The sequence below is a fragment of the Trachypithecus francoisi genome, unplaced genomic scaffold (genome assembly GCF_009764315.1).
Source record: "Trachypithecus francoisi isolate TF-2019V2 unplaced genomic scaffold, Tfra_2.0 Contig01621, whole genome shotgun sequence".
In the NCBI taxonomy this organism is placed as follows: Eukaryota; Metazoa; Chordata; class Mammalia; order Primates; family Cercopithecidae; genus Trachypithecus; species Trachypithecus francoisi.
In genome coordinates, this window is record NW_022681446.1 from 369,215 (window position 1) to 387,648 (window position 18,434).

Below are 18,434 nucleotides of genomic sequence, written 5' to 3' on the forward strand. Positions count from 1 at the left end.
TCCCGGCGCGCCCAAGCCCCTCCCCGGGGCGGGGCGGGGCATCCATAGTGCTCCCCGCGCCTGGGCCCCCAAGACCTCATGCAGACGGGAGTCCCTCCGACAGTGCAGACAGAAGCACGCACTGGGCCCTGCACCCACTTCGTGCGCCCTGGCCCTGGGACGCCCCACCACGCAGCTTCCAGAGCAGGAATCACCACTTCACCCTGCCCGGAGCCCCAGAGGGAGCAGGGCGGGCTCAGCAGGGCGCTGCCAAGAGGCCGCTGCTGCGTAGGTCTGCGAAATGGGAGCACGGCTGACCCTGAGGCCCGGGCGGGCGGGAGCTAAGGCTCTGCAGAGGACTATGGCTGGGGGTGCTGGGGCAGGGGCCTAGGGGAAGGGCTGCAGGGGCCAGGCAGGAGCTGTGAAACCCCCTTAACAGCCGTTAAGACTCCATGGGCTGTCAGGGAGTGGGGGCTGCCGGGGCAGCCCTCAGGCTTGGTTGCACCCAGAGCCTTACTCCATCTGTGTCCAACCGACTGAGGAGCCCAGGCGGCCTCCCCTCCCCCTGAGTGTCTGGGGCTCCTTGGTGGATCTAATGCCCCCCACCTCAGGCCGTGGACTGGGGCACCAGGGTGGAAGACGCCTCGGGGGACTCAGCCCCAGAGAGGGAACTGCAGGGGAGCGGGGCGTGTGTAGCTCCAGCCCCTGGCAACCAACATCTCCTCACCTGGTGCTGAGAATGACAAGGGTGCAGTAGCCACTGACACCTGCAGGCCACTGTGTTCCCAGGGGACACGCAGTGAGTCACAGATGCAGGCGGAGAGGCGTCCTAGCAGGAGAACACAGAGCCAAAACTGCCACCCACAAGGCCAGATCTCAGAGGCCCTTCTCCTTGATGCCCCTGAGACTCTAACCTGAGCCACCCCAGCCAGGGTCTGCTTCAAGGGGGGGGGTCTGTCACCCCCTCCCTGCTCTGCAGTTTCCCTAGGGAGCGGCTAGGATGGATGGCATTTATTGAGTACCAACTGCATACCTCCAGCTGCTACACGTTACTGAGGAGAGACAAGGGGGACAGAGCCAGGTGCCTGAACTCCAGGGGGCCTGTGTTCTCTGCACACAAGAGGTGCTCCATAAATGCTCAGCGATGGGCAGGTTGCCCTGCAGGTGGCCTGGCCTCAGAGAAGCCTGGCAACACAGCTGCAGGCCCTGTGTTCCTCTCCCCTGCTTGGGACACTGGCAGACAAAAGCCTGCCACCACCTGGCCCCTCCTCTTTCTGTCCCCACCCAGCACAGATGGAGACCATGCATGGTGTGTGGCTTCAGGCAGGGCCTTTGTCCAAGAGACCAGTGTCTGGACACAGCCCACTCCAAGGTTGGGCTGAGAGCCCTGCCTGAGTCTCCTGTGGGTCTAAGTCTCAGAGGATCTGAACTGTGAGCTGTTCCCATGTGCCTTGGGGACAGGGCTACCTGCTTATCCTCCCAAGTGATGCTGTGGGGAGCAAAGGGGGCATTTGTAATGGTGGGGACACTGTATGTCAGCGGTCACCTCCAGGGAAGCCAGACTGACCCCACAACAAGGGGACTCCTGTCCTTCCTGCCGTGCCCAAGGCTGCAGCTCCAATTGTCCAGGGCAGTTGCCCACACAGGGCTGAGGCTGAGGGTTGCTGGCTCTGCAAGGCTGATTCTGCTTTCCTTTTCTTTCTTTTTTTTTTTTTTGTGATGGAGTCTCGCTTTGTCACCCAGGTTGGAGTGCAATGGTGAGATCTTGGCCCATTGCAACCTCCACCTCCCGGGTTCAAGCAATTCTCCTGCCTCAGCTTCCTGAGTAGCTGGGACTGCAGGCGCCCACCACCTTGCCTGGCTAATATTTGTATTTTTGGTAGAGACAGGGTTTCATCGTATTGGCCAGGCTGGTCTCCAACTCCTGACCTCAGCTGCCTGCCTTGGCCTCCCAAAGTGCTGGGATTACAGGCGTAAGCCACTGCACCCGACCTGTTTCCTGCTTTTCTAAACAGCGCCCAGCCTCACCTGCAGGGTTGTGCATGATGGTTCCTTTCTGCATTTTTAACAGGACTGGGGATGGGCAGCTTCCTGCCTAAGGCCCTGTGCCCAAAGTGGGGGTCGCAGGCAGGGGTAGTGGAGCCACTCTAGCTCCAGGGGCTCCAGATGGATGGAGGATCTAAGAGGGGCCAGCCCTTTGGTATCCAATTCCCATCCTGAGGAGGCCACTGAAAGACCCCCTTCCACTTGTCCCTCCAGTCCCCTCACACCCACGGCAGGGACAGGCCAGCGTTCCTGGCTGGGTCCCATTCGGGGAGCCCAAGTAACTCATCAAAGAGGGGACTGATCCTACTGCGCAGAGACAGGGGCACTGAGGGTGCTGCGGACCCAGGCCCCACCCACCGTGGCTCATAGGCTCCATCAGCTCCATCTCCCCTGTCTCTTTCCTCCTCTTTCCTTCCTCGCTTTTCGTGTGCCTGCACCTGCCAAGGACCTGTGTGGCTCCTGAGAGCCCCTCGTGTCCCTTGATGGCCAGAGAGGCAGCACAGGTGGCCAGTGGGGGTCAGGGGGTCAGGGCTCCCTATCTTCCTTGGCAAAGGGCTTCCTTGGTTCTGCCAGTAGCTCCCTGTGTCTGACCTCAGTTTCCCCAACTGTTCCATGGTGGAGTGCGATGGGACATCCTCCAGGGCATTTGCAGCTGCAGTGACTTGTGATTCTGAGTCATCGCGGGCTGGTGAGGGGCGCAGAGGGCATGGGGTGGGAGCAGAAGTCATTCTCTGAACCTGAGACCGGGGATCATCCCTGATGGCCCTGTGGGGAGAGGGCATGAGGACTCCCAGCAGGTGCCCAGGAGCCAGACACTTGGGAAATCAGCCAGCTTGGAAGTGAGTGGACGCCCCTGCAGCAGCCTCAGCGGGATCCCTTTTAGAACTCATAAGAGCCGGCCTGGGTCCTCAGATGGGCAGCCGGGCCCTGTGGGGCAACGATGCTGGAGGCCTCTGCAGGGGCTGGATCAGGAAGGATGTCATCCAGTCCTCCCACAGCAGGGCCCATGTCGGCCCTGGACAGACCTCTTAGCTCCTTGAGTCCCAAGCTGGGGATACTGAGGCTTGGCTCGGCTGCTCAGACTTGGTGGCCCCAGCAGGAGAGGGTGTCAGAGTCACCAGGGCTGCTGAGGGCATAAGAGGCCTTCACACCGTCACAGGCCTTCACACACACACCAACCCAGAGAGCTCTCTATGGACACTTGAATGCATCGGGGCACCCAGCCCATCACACTTGCTCTGTGCGAATGCCAGAGAAGCCTAGCTCTGGTCTTAAAAACAGATTCAATGCTGCAAATCTCCCTCCTCAAAGCACTGCAGTGGGGGACATGGCTTCCGCAGGCCTGGCTCCCAGCCCCCATTCCCGCCCTCACTCTCCAGCAGCCCCTTCTTGCTCTCCTGGCCTTTCTTGTCCCCATCCATAAACCTAAAGCCTCTCCACCTGGCTGCCACCGGCACTCACACCCCTGCTGTCATGGGGCCCAAATGACCTGATGGCTGTGGAGTGGGTGCCAGGGCAGCCGTGCCTGGATTCGCACCTCGAAGGACAGACACCTGGAGGGATTCACAGAGGGGCTGCTCGGGGCAGTCTTCATCTGGAGCTTGTGGAGGGGCTCCCGTGGGGAGAACATGGCTCCCGATGGGGGGTGGCCTGGACAGGGGTGCAGTTGGGACCACCGGTCTCACCTGCTCCCTCTCCCCCGCCCCAGTACTCCCCACTCTTGAAGAAACTCTACTGCCAGATCGCCAAGACGTGCCCCATCCAGATCAAGGTGTCCACCCCACCACCCCCAGGCACCGCCATCCGAGCCATGCCTGTCTACAAGAAGGCGGAGCACGTGACCGACATCGTGAAGCGCTGCCCCAACCACGAGCTCGGGAGAGACTTCAACGAAGGTGAGGGCCCCCAGCTCCTCCCCTCCGGTGACACTTTGCCCAGCATCCTGCACAGCACAGCAGGGGGCTGCCTAACTGGGAGAGAGTGGGGCTGATGGCATGGGCTTAGCATTCTCCTGGGAGGGCTTTCAGTGCCTCCCCCAGCCCCCTTTTTCCCAGTTTTGACTGGGGCCTGCGGGGCCCATGCTCCTGGGCAGGGGCAAGTGGTCTGGGCAGAGTTTGAGGGGCAGCGGCCTTCTGGGGCCCCAGATATCTTATGTGCCATAGCCCCTCTCTCCAGTGTGCCTGGCAAGGCTTATGGGCTACCCCATGGATTAGCAGGAGAATCAGGGAACAGAGCCACTGGGCAGGCACCCCCAGGCACAAGGGCTGCCAGCCGGCCTGAGCCTCATCTGGAAGCCCACGGACTGGGCCTGGTGGTCTCAGTTCTGCTGCGATGCACTTGGCACAGTGCTGTGCACCTCTCTGCACCTGACAGGGCTGGGCACCTCTCTACCTGGCACGGGTGGGCACCTCTCTGTGCCTGGCATGGGGCCAGGCTCCTCTCTGCGCATGACATGGGGCCAGGCACCTCTTTGAACCTGGCAGGGGCTGGGCACCTCTCTGCACCTGACAGGGGTGGGCACCTCTCTGCCTGGTACAGGGCTGGGCACCTCTCTGCACCTGGCATGGGGTGGGCACCTCTGTGCACCTCTCTGAAGTGTTGCCCCCTCCCGGCAGGACAGTCTGCCCCAGCCAGCCACCTCATCCGTGTGGAAGGCAATAATCTCTCGCAGTATGTGGACGACCCTGTCACCGGCAGGCAGAGCGTCGTGGTGCCCTATGAACCACCACAGGTAGGCCGGGAGCCAGCTGTGCCCAGGGCCCTGCAGTCAGCCGTACGGGGTGTGGGGTCCCCTGAGGCAGCCCCTGTCCCTCCTCAGTTGGCTGATCTGCCCATCCCGCGGCGTCTGTCCGGGGCTCCCTGCTCTGTGTTAAGTGTGCGTCGGGGACTCCCTCACCCACACAGGCCCCACTGTGCACACTGGTGCTCTGGCCCCGCATCCGCCTCGGGCCCTCTCAGGGCCTCAGTGTGCCCCGCTCCATAGTGGGGAGTGGGTCTTCAGCCTTGCGCTCCGTTGGTGCCCAACACTGCTTCTGGCTTGGGGCTCCCAGACACGGATTCAGGGGATGGGAGTTCCCTGCCCATTTAGACCCTGGACTGGCTGGGACAGAACCGAACCAGCAACAGTGCCTGAAGAGGTGGCAGATTCTATGAAGGGGGTTGAGGGATGGTGGAAAGACTCCTAGGCCAGGCCAGGGGCCCAGGAGAGGCGGCCTGCAGGAGGCTGAGGCTGGTCAGCAGGGCGGAGAGCCGGGAGGCCCCGCTGGACACCACGTGGGTGGGGGCTGCAGGGAACTGGGGGGCATGCAGGCTGGAGGGAAGGGGACACGGAGAGGCTGGGGGGTTTGACCTTTGGCCCAAAGGCAGCAGAAGTTTCCGGGACACCATTCTGGAGCTGATGTGGGGCCCAACTGGTGTGAAAGGCTGGGGTAGGGGAAACAGAGGGTTTGAAGCTGCTGCAGGGTGGTGGGGCAGAGGCAGAACAGGTGAGGAGTGGGTACCAGGCCCCCAGGGAAAGGCAGGCAATGGCAGGCCTCTGCCTTCCCTGTACCTGGTTCTGAGACCAGGCTCCATGCTGTACCCAGCCCCAGCCTCCCTCACCGGGTCCCATCCCTGTACCAGGCCCCCAGGACACCCCAGGCTCCTGTCCCTGTACCCAGTCTCCAGGTCCTCCACAACCCTCTACCCTGTACCCAGGCCCCCTTCGAGGTCCCCATCCCACCATCCTCTAAGAGCAGCCCCTTATGTCAGCAGAACCAGGGCCCAGGAGGGCTCCCTGAAACCCATGTGCCACCCTCACCTGCCCCGGCCTGCCAGGAAGGCAGAGCTCTCTCGCCCCCTGGTGGCTGCCGTGTGACAGCAGTTCTGAGAAAGGCCAAGATTTTCCCAAACCCCGAATGGCTTTTCTATTTGTCTCCAGGGTGATGTGAAAACTGCCCACATTGTGGTCTGGGGATACTCATTGATCAAGAGTTTTGGGCCGGGCGCGGTGGCTCAAGCCTGTAATCCCAGCACTTTGGGAGGCCGAGACGGGCGGATCACGAGGTCAGGAGATCGAGACCATCCTGGCTACACGGTGAAACCCCGTCTCTACTAAAAATACAAAAAACTAGCCGGGCGAGGTGGTGGCGCCTGTAGTCCCAGCTACTCGGGAGGCTGAGGCCGGAGAATGGCGTAAACCCGGGAGGCGGAGCTTGCAGTGAGCTGAGATCCGGCCACTGCACTCCAGCCTGGGCAACAGAGCAAGACTCCGTCTCAAAAAAAAAAAAAAAAAACAGATTTTTGGTTCATGTCGCAGCTGTACTGCAAAATCCCTGGGAAACGGGAGTGTGCTGGGGGTGGGTTTGCTGAGGACAGCTCTGGTTCCTCTTTCTGCCCAGATGAGCCCACAGCATGCAACACACACGCCCCCAAAATCTGTGCAGGCACACACACTCACACCCAGCATCTGGGCTTGACCTCCAGCCTGTGTCAGGGGAGAAGGTTGGGGCAAACAGACCGCAGGACTCTGTGCTGCTCTGAGAGCAGAGACCAGGTCTGAGCCCTCCCAGAACCCAGAACCAGCCCAGTGCTTGGTGTTCAGTGATATTCATGAATGGGTGGGTGGATGGGGTGAGTGGGTGGATGGGTGGATGGATGGGGGTGGTTGGGGTGGATGGATGGATGGATGGGTAGGTAAGCGGGTGGACGGATGGTTGGATAAATGGGGTGGGTGAGTGAGTGGATGGATGGATGGGGTGGGTGGGTGAGTGGATGGATGAATGGGGTGGGTGGATGGGGTGAGTGGTGGATGGGTGGATGGATGGGGTGGGTGGGTGAGTGGATGGATGAATGGGGTGGGTGGGTGGGTGGGTGGATGGATGGGTGGGTAGATGGATGGATGGGGTGGGTGGGTGAGTGAATGGATGGTTGGGTAGAGGGATGTTGAATGGATGGGTGGGTAGAGGGATGGGTAGATGGGGTGGGTGGCTGGATGGATGTATAGATTGATATTGAATAGATGAGTGGGTGGATGGATGGATGGATGGATAGATAATAAATGGGGGAGTGGATGGATGGATGGATGGATGGGAGTGGGTGGTGGATGGATGGATGGAGTGGGTGGGTGGGTGGATGGATGGATTGATATTGAATGGATGGGTGGGTAGATGGATGGTTGGATAGATGGATAGATAATAAATGCGAGGGAGTGGATGGATGGATGGATGGATGGATGGGGTGGGTGGATGGATAGATAATAAATGGAGGAAGTGGATGTATGGATAGATGCATGGATGGATAGGATGGATGGATGGATGGATGGATGGATGGATGGATGGATGGAGTGGGTGGGTGGATGGACTGATATTGAATGGATGGGTGGGTGGATGGATGGTTGGATAGATGGATAGATAATAAATACTGGGGAATGGATGGATGGATGGATGGATGGGGTGGGTGGGTGGGTGGATGGATGATGGATGGGGTGGGTGGGTGGGTGGTGGATGGATGGATGGATGGATGAATCAATAGATAGATGGGTAAATGGATGGATGGGTGGATGGATGGACAGGTGGGTGGGTGGATGGATGGATGGATGGATAGATGAATGGGGTGGGTGGGTGGATGGGGTTGGTGGATGGATGGGGTGGGTGGATGGATGGATGGATGGATGGATGGGGTTGGTGGATGGATGGGGTTGGTGGATGGATGGATGGGTGGATGGATGCATGGAGAGATGGGGTGGATGGGTGGATGGATGGGTGGATGGATGGATGGATGGATGAATGGGGTGGGTGGGTGGATGGGGTTGGTGGATGGATGGATGGGTGGGTGGATGGATGGGTGGATGGATGGATGGATGGATGGGGTGGGTGGACGGATGGGGTTGATGGATGGATGGATGGGTGGGTGGATGGATGGATGGATGGGGTTGGTAGATGGATGGATGGATGGATGGATGGATGGGGGATGGATGGATGGATGAATGGGGTGGGTGGGTGGATGGGGTTGGTGGATGGATGGATGGGTGGGTGGATGGATGGATGGATGGGTGGATGGATGGATGGATGGATGGGGTGGGTGGATGGATGGGGTTGATGGATGGATGGATGGATGGGGTTGGTAGATGGATGGATGGGTGGATGGATGGATGGATAGATGGGGTGGATGGGTGGATGGATGGATGGATGAATGGGGTGGGTGGGTGGATGGGGTTGGTGGATGGATGGGGTTGATGGATGGATGGATGGGTGGATGGATGGATGGATGGATGGATGGGGTGGGTGGGTGGATGGATGGGGTTGGTGGATGGATGGGTGGGTGGATAGATGGATAGATGGGGTGGGGGGTGGATGGGGTTGGTGGGTGGGTGGGTGGATGGATGGATGAATGGGGTGGGTGGATGGATGGGGCTGGTGGATGGATGGGGTTGGCGGATGGATGGATGGGTGGATAGATGGATGGATGGATGGGTGGATGTATGGATGGATAGATGGGGTGGGTGGGTGGATGGATGGATGGATGGATGGATGGATGGATGGACGGACAGATGGATGAATGGGGGGGTGGGTGGATGGATGGGGTTGGTGGATGGATGGGTGGGTGGATAGATGGATAGATGGGGTGGGTGGGTGGGTGGGTGGATGGATGGGTGGATGGATGGATGGATAGATGGGATGGGTGGGTGAATAGATGGATGAGTGGACAGATATACAGATGGCAAAAACTATAGAGCAGGGCACCCCCTGCCTACCTTGAGCCAGAACCAGACATGGAGCTGGGGGCTGCCACCTTAGTGGATTGGGGATGCGTGCTGATGCTAGACTCCCTCTCCCTGCTCCCCCTTGTGCAGGTGGGGACAGAATTCACCACCATCCTGTACAACTTCATGTGTAACAGCAGCTGTGTGGGGGGCATGAACCGACGGCCCATCCTCATCATCATCACCCTGGAGACGCGGGAGTGAGTCCCGGGCACACGGGGTGGAGGTGGGACAGGGCTGGGCAGGCACGGCTGGGGGAGAAGGGGAGCTGTCACGGAGACCTGCATGCCGAGGCCAGCTTGGAGAAGAGACTGGGCTGTGCTGCTGGAGGAAGGGACTGCCCTCTGGCCTGAAGGGCCTGCCTGGGCAGGAGCTGGGCCTTTGGAGGGAGGCGGGAGTCCTGGGCGAGGTCTCAGGGCAGCCCCCAGCTTTGAGCCTCTGGCTCCCTCTGGTGGGAACACTCGCTGCCGGCACTGGGTGCTCCACGGTGACTCAGGGCTCTCAAGGCCGGTCCTGCAGGGTCCGAGGTGGGCAGGGAAGGTGGGCAGGTTGAGGGTGGGCAGGATTGAGCTCACAATTCTGGCTGTGCCCACCCGACAGTGGGCAGGTGTTGGGCCGCCGGTCCTTTGAGGGCCGCATCTGCGCCTGTCCTGGCCGCGACCGAAAAGCCGATGAGGACCACTACCGGGAGCAGCAGGCCTTGAATGAGAGCTCCGCCAAGAACGGGGCTGCCAGCAAGCGCGGTGAGCAGCCGGCCGGGGGGAACTGGATGCTGTGGGCGGGGAAGGGGACACGGGGCTGCCAGCAAGCGCGGTGAGCAGCCGGCCGGGGGGAACTGGATGCTGTGGGAGGGGAAGGGGACACGGGGCTGCCAGCAAGCGCGGTGAGCAGCCGGCCGGGGGGAACTGGATGCTGTGGGAGGGGAAGGGGACACGGGGCTGCCAGCAAGCGCGGTGAGCAGCCGGCCAGGGGGAACTAGATGCTGTGGGCGGGGAAGGGGACACGCTGGCAGGACACAGTGCGAGCCCATGCCCCAGGGACAGGGCCAGCCCCTGAACGGCCCCCCAGACCCAGAATCCTCCCTGACGGAGCCTGAGAGCAGCCCCCAAATAAGTCGCTTGTCCTGAGGTGGCCAAGGGCACTTCAAAGGCCTGGGTGGCACTGCAGGTTTGCCCATCCCTGTGGGCTGCTGAATCCCACCTGAAGAATCTATTGGCCCCAAGGGTGGGGCAGGTCTCCCTCCTTCCGGAGGGTGGCTTCACCCCACCCGCCCTGCCTGGCCTTCCAGCCTTCAAGCAGAGCCCCCCTGCCGTCCCCGCCCTGGGCCCCGGCGTGAAGAAACGGCGGCACGGAGACGAGGACACGTACTACCTGCAGGTGAGTGTGTGCTCCCGTACAGCGGCCGGGAGACCTGCCTCACCTCTGTCGTCTGCTGAGCCCAGGCTGGGCCATGGGGAGAGACCCTGGAGACCATGGTGGAGGGGGCGGGAGGCACCCAGCCCTGCGTGAGAGGGTCCAGAGGGCAGAACCTGCTTGCAAGAGCCAGACCAGCAGGGCCCAACTGCAGGGCATCCCTGAGAGTCCCCTCAGCCCCAAAAACCCAGCGTCATGCCATTTACAATGAAGCCATGTGTACATAGCACAGGTGGGGTGGTGCGGAGTCCACCGGGGTAGAAGTTCAGCAGGAATCCAGGACCCTAACGTTGGCCAGGACCCGTGGCCATGGACCCCCTCCCTGAGTGTGCCTCTCACATGTGGCCTCCAATAGGTGAATTACATCGGCACAGGCTTGGCTAGGATTCACCTTCCATGATGTGAGCTTTCAGTTTTTTGAGCTCCAGAATGAGCCCCAGTTGGGGGCGGTGGCTCATGCCTGTAATCCCAGCATTTTGGGAGGCCAAGGCGGGTGGATCACTTGAGCCCAGGAGTTTGAGACCAAAGTGGGCAACATAGCGAGAACCCCATCTCTACAAAAATTAGCTAAGTATGGTGGTGGCATGCACCTGTAGTCCCAGCTACTCAGAAGACTGAGGCTGAAGGATCACCTGAGGGCAAGAGGATTGCTTGAGTCCAGGAGTCCAAGGCTGCAGTGAGCTATGATGATGCCACTGCACTGCACTCTAGCCTGGGCAACAGAGCAAGACTCTGTTTAAAGAAGGGAAGAGAGAGAGATACTTGGTTTAAAAAAAAAAAAAAAAAAAACAGTATCTGTTGGTGGGGGAGGAAGAGGGAGGCTTAGGGACCACAAGGAGCAGGCATGGTTCTTGGGGACAGACCTGCCCACTGAGTCATGGGCTCTGGTTAGACCTGCTTCTTGGGAAGAGGAAAGAAGGTCAGGGGATCCTGAGCCTCTGGGGTGCCGGGGAACCCCCACAAAGGACAGATGCTTTGCCAAGCCCAGGTCCTCCTGAGGCTGCGGCCGCCCGCCTCCCTCCCACGGGGGTCTGGGGCACGTGGGCAGAGCATCTGCTCCTCTGTGCTCAGGTGCGAGGCCGGGAGAACTTCGAGATCCTGATGAAGCTGAAGGAGAGCCTGGAGCTGATGGAGTTGGTGCCGCAGCCGCTGGTGGACTCCTATCGGCAGCAGCAGCAGCTCCTACAGAGGCCGTGAGTCAACCCCAGCCCACCATCGGTGTGGGGAAGCTCATGGCTCAACTCCGCAGGAGAAGGCCAGGAGGACCAGCAACCCCTCCAGAAGGCATCATCTGCCAGGGACAGGCAGCAGGGTCCAGAGCTCAGGGGCCCACCCCACATCTCCTCCTCCAGGAAGCCTTGTGGGACTTGGGGCTGCCCTGGGACCCTAGGCCATGGTCCTTGCTATGCCTCTGCCACTGAGGGGTCTTGTAAATGTCTGCTGGGTGGAAAGGCCAGGAGGGGTGGCCAGAGTGACCATGACCCACTAAGACCAGAGGCCAATTCCAGTGGCACAGGTCATCCCGCTGCCTACCGGCTCCGCCATGGCCAGTGTCCTTCTCAGGAGCAGGCCCAGTGGCTGTGCATGGCCATCCTCCAGCCACGCGCTGACATCAGAGGAGGACAAAGCCACTCTCTGACCTCAGAGTCTCCACCCATTCGCAGCATGGGGGCATCGCGGGCGTGGGTGGTTGGTGGGCACGAGGCTGCCTTGCCTCCCACCCATGCAAGCCATTGCTTCTGAGCAGGAGTCACCTACAGCCCCCATCCTACGGGCCGGTCCTCTCGCCCATGAACAAGGTGCACGGGGGCATGAACAAGCTGCCCTCCGTCAATCAGCTGGTGGGCCAGCCTCCCCCGCACAGCTCGGCAGCTACACCCAACCTGGGGCCTGTGGGTGAGTCCCTTGGGCAGTGGGGGCCCATGGGCAGGGCGGGGAGGCCCACTGGGGGCGCCTGGCTCAGGGTACTCCACCCAGCTCGGGACCCAGGGCAGGTGTCTCTGTGGCTGGCTCCTTCCAGCAGTTCTACCCTCTGGGCAGGAGGCGCAGCCACGGACAGCCCTCTCTGCCCACTCCTGGCTGTGGGAGGTGGAGGGGGCATGGTTAAGAGCGTGGAACCCACACGCCTACACCACCTCTTGGCAGGCAAGGAAGCTTGCGGAAGGCTCTTAACATTACACAGCCTGTTTCCCCATCAGCAAATGGCCACAGAAGTACCAGGCTCACTCCTTGTGAGGATTAAATGGTGCAAGACCTCCTCAGGGAGCCCAGCACAAGCTGGGGGCTCCATTGGATAGAGTTTGGGCCCCCTTCCCCTGGAAGGTCCTCATGTGGGCAGGACCAGGCACGATCCCAGTGCTGCGAGCAAGCACCCCCAGGTGTTTCCTGAGGCCCCGGGATGCGGCGAGCACTCCAGTGCCAGCTGTGATTGCTCTTACGACCCAGCACCTTGTGTGCACAGTCATCGCCGTCCCTACTAGGCGGGGTGAGGACACAGGGCCCCAGGTGTTCAGCCCTTGTTCAAGCCTTCAGCTGGCTGGGGTGATGCCAAGGATCACATCGCCAGGCCTTGGGGTGGCTCCCCTGGTGTCCAGAGGTGTCTGGAGCCTGGGTGGAGCCTGCACCGGGATGCCTGGCCTGGCTGCCCTGAATGCCCCACCTGCTTCTCACCCAGGCCCTGGGATGCTCAACAACCATGGCCACGCAGTGCCAGCCAACGGCGAGATGAGCAGCAGCCACGGCGCCCAGTCCATGGTCTCGGGGTCCCACTGCACTCCGCCACCCCCCTACCACGCCGACCCCAGCCTCGTCAGGTGTGTGGGCTGCCGAGGGCCTAAGCATGCGCTGTCACCCTGTCCGTTCCCCTCTGTCCTTCTGGCCACGTCAACTGCCCTGCCCCACCCCGTGTGCTCACCACTCGCAACCCCAGATCAGACAGGCGGGTGGGGACAGTCAGGCTAGGAGCATCGAAGATGCTGGGGAAATGGTCCACTTAGAGGAAAAACACAAAAAGCCGGGTCTTCACTGACCTGTCCCCAGCTGAGCCCGTCCCCTCCCCAAGGGATGCCATGGCCACCTGTGGGCTGGAGGGAGACAGTGACAGTCTCCGCCCCAGCCAGGCCACTCCCAGAGATGAGGGCTCGCACAGCCCTGTGCTCGGAAGCTAATGCTGCTTCCTTTCTCAAATTCTCTCTGCAGTTTTTTAACAGGATTGGGGTGTCCAAACTGCATCGAGTATTTCACGTCCCAAGGGTTACAGAGCATTTACCACCTGCAGAACCTGACCATCGAGGTAACCCCCGGGCGACCCCCGCTCCGCACAGGCAGTAGCTGGAGGGGCCCCTGAACAGAGGGCAAAGAGGCTTCTCTTCCTTGCTCTCGTGGCTGGGAAACTTGGAAACCCTCTCCCACGGGCAAGCAGATGTGATGACCTGACTCTTGAGAGCTCAGGCAGGCAGAGCCAGGCAGGTGGCTGGCGGCGCAGGACACAGGCCCAGGCCTCCAGATGCTGAATTGCTCATTTGGGCCTTTGCGGACTCCCAGCAGCCAGTGTGCCTTTGATTTTAGGGGATGGGCTGTTTCCAAGGCACAAAGAACAGAAGAATGTAAGGCCCTGAGGGAGTCAGTCCAGTTCAGCGCCATTTACACCTGGAGGAAAGGGGACCCAGGGAAGGCAAGCGCCTGACCCAAGGCCACACAGCTCTTGGCAGCTGTGGGAGCTGATCGCAGGCACCATGATTAAACAGCCACGACTTGTCTTTGGGTTAAGTGAGACCAGCGGTGCACAAAGCCTGCTCCTAGCCTAGGTCAGTGTGAACCACAAGACACTGTCAGTCAAGGAAGAGCAAGCCCTCTGCCGGGAACCCGCCCCCAACCAGTGCCACGGCCCAGGTCCAAGGACCGTCCCAGACCATCCCCAGCCTGGGGCTGCAGACAGAGATGAGGGTCAGTGCGAGCTGGGGCCAGCTGCTCAGCCTAACTGTCCCTCGTGCAGAGGGTGGCCTCATCTGTGTCCACTAACCGACCTCCCTGCAGCCTGTCCCCAGTACCTGAGCCAGCTCCAGGTCACATGTTAACCCTTGCCTCCCCTGCATGTGTGTGCTTTGTGTGGTGCCTAGAGGGTGCTGGGAGCTCATGGATGAGCTGGGGGTCTGCTCCGGGGGGCTGGGACATGGAGCCCAAGGAGGGCTCTGCCCTGAGGCTGGGAGGCAGTTCCTCCCCCAGGGCCAGGTAGATAGATGCTCAGGGAGCTCCATGTCTAACGCTCCGAGGTCAGGGCCCAGGCCCCACACAGGCCAGGAGTGGCCCTGGTGGGCTCTCCCCCTCCCCCATGTGCCCTCTCCTGCCTACTCTGGTTGGGGGTGTGGGGGCCAGGGTGTGGTGTGGCCAGACCTCCAGGCCCAGGGCGGCCCTCCCTGCTCTCCCTGTTCCCACTGCCCCCTGCCCCTAACGCGCCGGCCTCTCGCAGGACCTGGGGGCCCTGAAGATCCCCGAGCAGTACCGCATGACCATCTGGCGGGGCCTGCAGGACCTGAAGCAGGGCCACGACTACGGCGCCGCGCAGCAGCTGCTCCGCTCCAGCAACGCGGCCGCCATCTCCATCGGCGGCTCCGGGGAGCTGCAGCGCCAGCGCGTCATGGAGGCCGTGCACTTCCGCGTGCGCCACACCATCACCATCCCCAACCGCGGCGGCCCGGGCGCCGGCCCCGACGAGTGGGCGGACTTCGGCTTCGACCTGCCCGACTGCAAGGCCCGCAAGCAGCCCATCAAGGAGGAGTTCACGGAGGCCGAGATCCACTGAGGGGCCCGGCCCGGCCAGAGCTCGTGCCACCGCCCAGAGACCCAGGCCGCCTCCGCTCTCCTTTCTGCGTCCAAAACTGCCTCCGGGGGCAGGGCCTCCAGGCTGTGCCCGGGGAAAGGCAAGGTCCGGCCCATCCCCAGGCAGCTCACCCGCCCCAGGAGAGGCCCAGCCACCAAAGCCGCCTGCGGACAGCCTGAGTCACCTGCAGAACCTTCTGGAGCTGCCCTAACGCTGGGCTTGCGAGGCAGGGGCCGGCCCACTCTCAGCCCTGCCACTGCCGGGCGTGCTCCATGGCAGGTGTGGGTGGGGACCGCAGTGTCGGCTCTGACCTCCAGGCCTCATCCCAGAGACTCTGTCACCTGCCGACCAAGAAGGTCCTTCCAGAGGAAAGAATCCTCTTCGCTGGTGGACTGCCAAAAAGTATTTTGCGACATCTTTGGTTCTGGAGCGTGGTGGGCAGCCAAGCGACTGTGTCTGAAACACCACGTATTTTCAGGGAATGTCCCTAACTGCCTCTTGCCTGTGCCGGGGGCTGGGGACTCTCTCTGCTGGACTTGGGAGTGGCCTTTGGCCCCAGCACACTGTATTCTGCAGGACCGCCTCCTTCCTGCCCTTAACAACAACCAAAGTGTTGCTGAAATTGGAGAAAACTGGGGAAGGCGCAACCCCTCCCAGGTGTGGGAAGCATCTGGTACCGCCTCAGCCAGTGCCCCTCAGCCTGGCCACAGTCGCCTCTCCTTGGGAACCACTGGGCAGAAAGGGACAGCCTGTCCTTAGAGGACTGGAAATTGTCAATATTTGATAAAATGATACCCTTTTCTACACAGTGGGTCAGCTTTTTTTTTTTTTTTTTTAAACTTCCTTCCTCAACATTCGCTTTCCAGCTCAACCTAGCGCCCACGAGCCGGGCTGCCGAAGCTGAGTGAGAAGCCAGGTGGGCGGGACTTGTCCCCAGGAAGGCCGGGTGGGGAGGAAGCCTAGAGGGAACACTGGGAAGGGCAAGTTCACAGGAACGCTCTGCCGTGGGAGCAGCTCCTCCCTTGCCGCCGCCACCTTCTTTACCACTGCGAGGTCCAGAGGGCAATACTTTCTTTTCCAAGCAGCGGCAGTCAGGGAACAGACTGAGAGGTAGGTGCAGGGGGGGTCTAGGCCTTCGTGGAGCACCCCAGGGAGTTAGTGGGCCCCAGAGAGGCAGTGTCTGCACAGGCCCCTACTGGGGCCACCTCCATCCACGAGGAGCAGCCTGAGCCTTGGTGGCTGGAGCTTGACCGTCCCGGAGCACAGCTCCAGGGCAAGGAACCAGAGCCCCCGGGGAGCCTCACAGGTGTGACAACGCCCTTCATTCCAGGCAGGTGGGCCAATGGAGAGTAGTGAGCAGCCAAGTGACTGTGTCTGAAACACCATGTATTTTCAGGGAATGTCCCTAACTGCACCTTGCCTGTGCCGGGGGCTGGCGACTCTCTCTGCTGGACTTGGGAGTGGCCTCTGCTCCCAGCACACTGTATTCTGCAGGCCCGCCTCACTCACGTAAGCTGAGACACCACCCAGAGTGCAGGCTGCCTGGCCCCTTCTGAGACGGCCAGCTCCACACCCCCTGCCTAGGGTATGTGTGGCATCAGCTCCTAAGAGCTAGGAGCTTCCCCCACTAACATCTCCCAGAAGCAGTTAAGCCCCCAGGGCATGGCAAGGTCAGACACAGCCCCCACCCCCAGGTCGGGACTCCATCTTGCTAAGTGGCATCACCGTCACCAGCCTCCCCTTATTTAAAAGCAGTGACTGGTGTTGCCACAGGTGCCTGGTCTACGAAGACGCAGGCATCCCTCTCCCACACTGTCCACCTCCCCGGGGCCACTGACAGCACAGCTGCCTGGGTGCACGTTTGTGGGGGCAGCAAGAACAGGGCTGCTGGCTGTCAGGGGATCTGGCTGCAGCCAGGGCGAGAGCCTGGCCCTTCCTTCTAGCTCCTTCTAGCCGAAGGGCAGGCTCTGGCTGCTCAGCTTCTAGGGTTCCATCTCCCTAGAAAGGTGCCCACACCCAGGGCATCCGTCAGTAGGGGCAACAGCAGCGGACTCAGGGCTTTCCCAGGGTGGCACAGCCACCCCAGCTGCATGTCACCTCAACTCTCCATCTTATTGCCATTTCGTAGATGAGGAAGCTGAGGCCAGAAAGGCTAAGACGCGTGCCCCAGGCATCACGCCCATCTCTTGGGGGCTGAGCACTGCTACCCGAGTCCACCTCCTGAAGCCCCACTCTGCCCCATGCTCCACTTCTAGAGCCGCAGGGGCCCATCCCAACACTCGGGGTTCCCGAGCCCGGCACGGATGCGCTTCCGTTCCAGGGGGTCGTTGATTGGTTTCTTAGGCATGTTCCCTGTCCACCCTGGGTCCAGGGAGGCTGTCCCACGAGCCCCTGTGGTGTGCTGCTGGGGTGGGGCGGGTGGCACAGAGCAGGGAGAGGCCCAGAGGCAGCTGTCACTGGAACCCCAGCCAGATGTCCAAGGAAGCCGGTCAGAACACGGAGCCGCCAGATGGCCCCAGCCGCACCTGTACAGCAAGCCCGCACAGCCTCCTTGCGCTGGAGAAGCAGCCGTGAAAGTAAACAGAGTCGAGACTTTGCCGTGGTTAGGAGAAAATGCAAATTCCCAGGAACAAGAATCCTTTAAGCGATGTTTTTTATACAACCAAACAAATCAACAAATAAATCTTGAAGGCAGATGGTTTTCCCAGCAGTGCAGGGGTAGGAGGGAGGCTGCTGGCACTCCTGGAGCCGAGGGGGACGGGCAGTGGTCCTGAGTCTGCTCAGAGAGGCCAGGCAGAAGGAGCTCACGTCTGTCCGAGTCACTCTGGTCAGCAACAGCGACTCTCCCCCATTCCCCCAGTGTTCCCACCAGGCCTGGGCTGCTGGGAAGCCCTTGCTGTACCAGGGGCCCGACTCGCAGTATCCTGGCACAGAGACACCTGTCACTCGGAACAGTCAGTGTCTCCAACGCACAAACATCCACTCCTCTGTTACCAGTTAAAGCACTTTAATGCTTTAGGGTGGACACGCGACCCCATCCGTGTGTCTGTGTGGGCTGGTGCTTCTCCGAGCAGTATTAACGGACGCCCTCCAATGACGTAATAACTGTTTTTGTTCATGTAATCTTGGGAAAATGTGTTATTTTTTTAGCTGTGTTTCGGTGGGGATTTTTGTTTTTGTAACATAATAAAGTGTACGTTCCAATGACTGGTTCTCACGACTAAACCTCCATCTCCGAGGGGCTCAGACAAACAGGGCGGCTCCTCACAGGCGGGAAGCCTGTGGCCTCTGCGGCCGGCCCTGGCAGCCCACCTGAGTTTCTCTGTGTCGTGAGTCTGATGGGTCCCTGGGGTGTCCCTCTGCCCTGTGCCTCGGAGGACCTACGGGCCAAGCCGGGTAGCCTCATAGGACTGACCGGGCCTCTCAGGCCTCCTG

General features: G+C 61.0%; 1 protein-coding gene across 3 annotated transcripts in view; it reads left to right on the forward strand.

The window, feature by feature from the left end:
• The window catches only part of TP73 (tumor protein p73), a 90,627-nt gene extending 72,421 nt beyond the window's left edge, over positions 1 to 18,206 (forward strand). Inside the window, exons 5-14 of one of the 3 annotated variants that reach the window (XM_033195862.1) lie at positions 3,734 to 3,920; positions 4,641 to 4,756; positions 8,858 to 8,967; positions 9,368 to 9,510; positions 10,056 to 10,144; positions 11,252 to 11,373; positions 11,928 to 12,076; positions 12,855 to 12,993; positions 13,379 to 13,472; positions 14,649 to 18,206. In XM_033195862.1, the coding sequence (XP_033051753.1) occupies positions 3,734 to 3,920; positions 4,641 to 4,756; positions 8,858 to 8,967; positions 9,368 to 9,510; positions 10,056 to 10,144; positions 11,252 to 11,373; positions 11,928 to 12,076; positions 12,855 to 12,993; positions 13,379 to 13,472; positions 14,649 to 14,981 (1,482 nt within the window). In that variant the 3' untranslated portion in view covers positions 14,982 to 18,206. The remainder of the gene's footprint in view (positions 1 to 3,733; positions 3,921 to 4,640; positions 4,757 to 8,857; positions 8,968 to 9,367; positions 9,511 to 10,055; positions 10,145 to 11,251; positions 11,374 to 11,927; positions 12,077 to 12,854; positions 12,994 to 13,378; positions 13,473 to 14,648) is intronic. The other 2 variants (XM_033195869.1, XM_033195877.1) reach the window with 2 other exon arrangements.
• Positions 18,207 to 18,434: the final 228 nt, after the last annotated feature.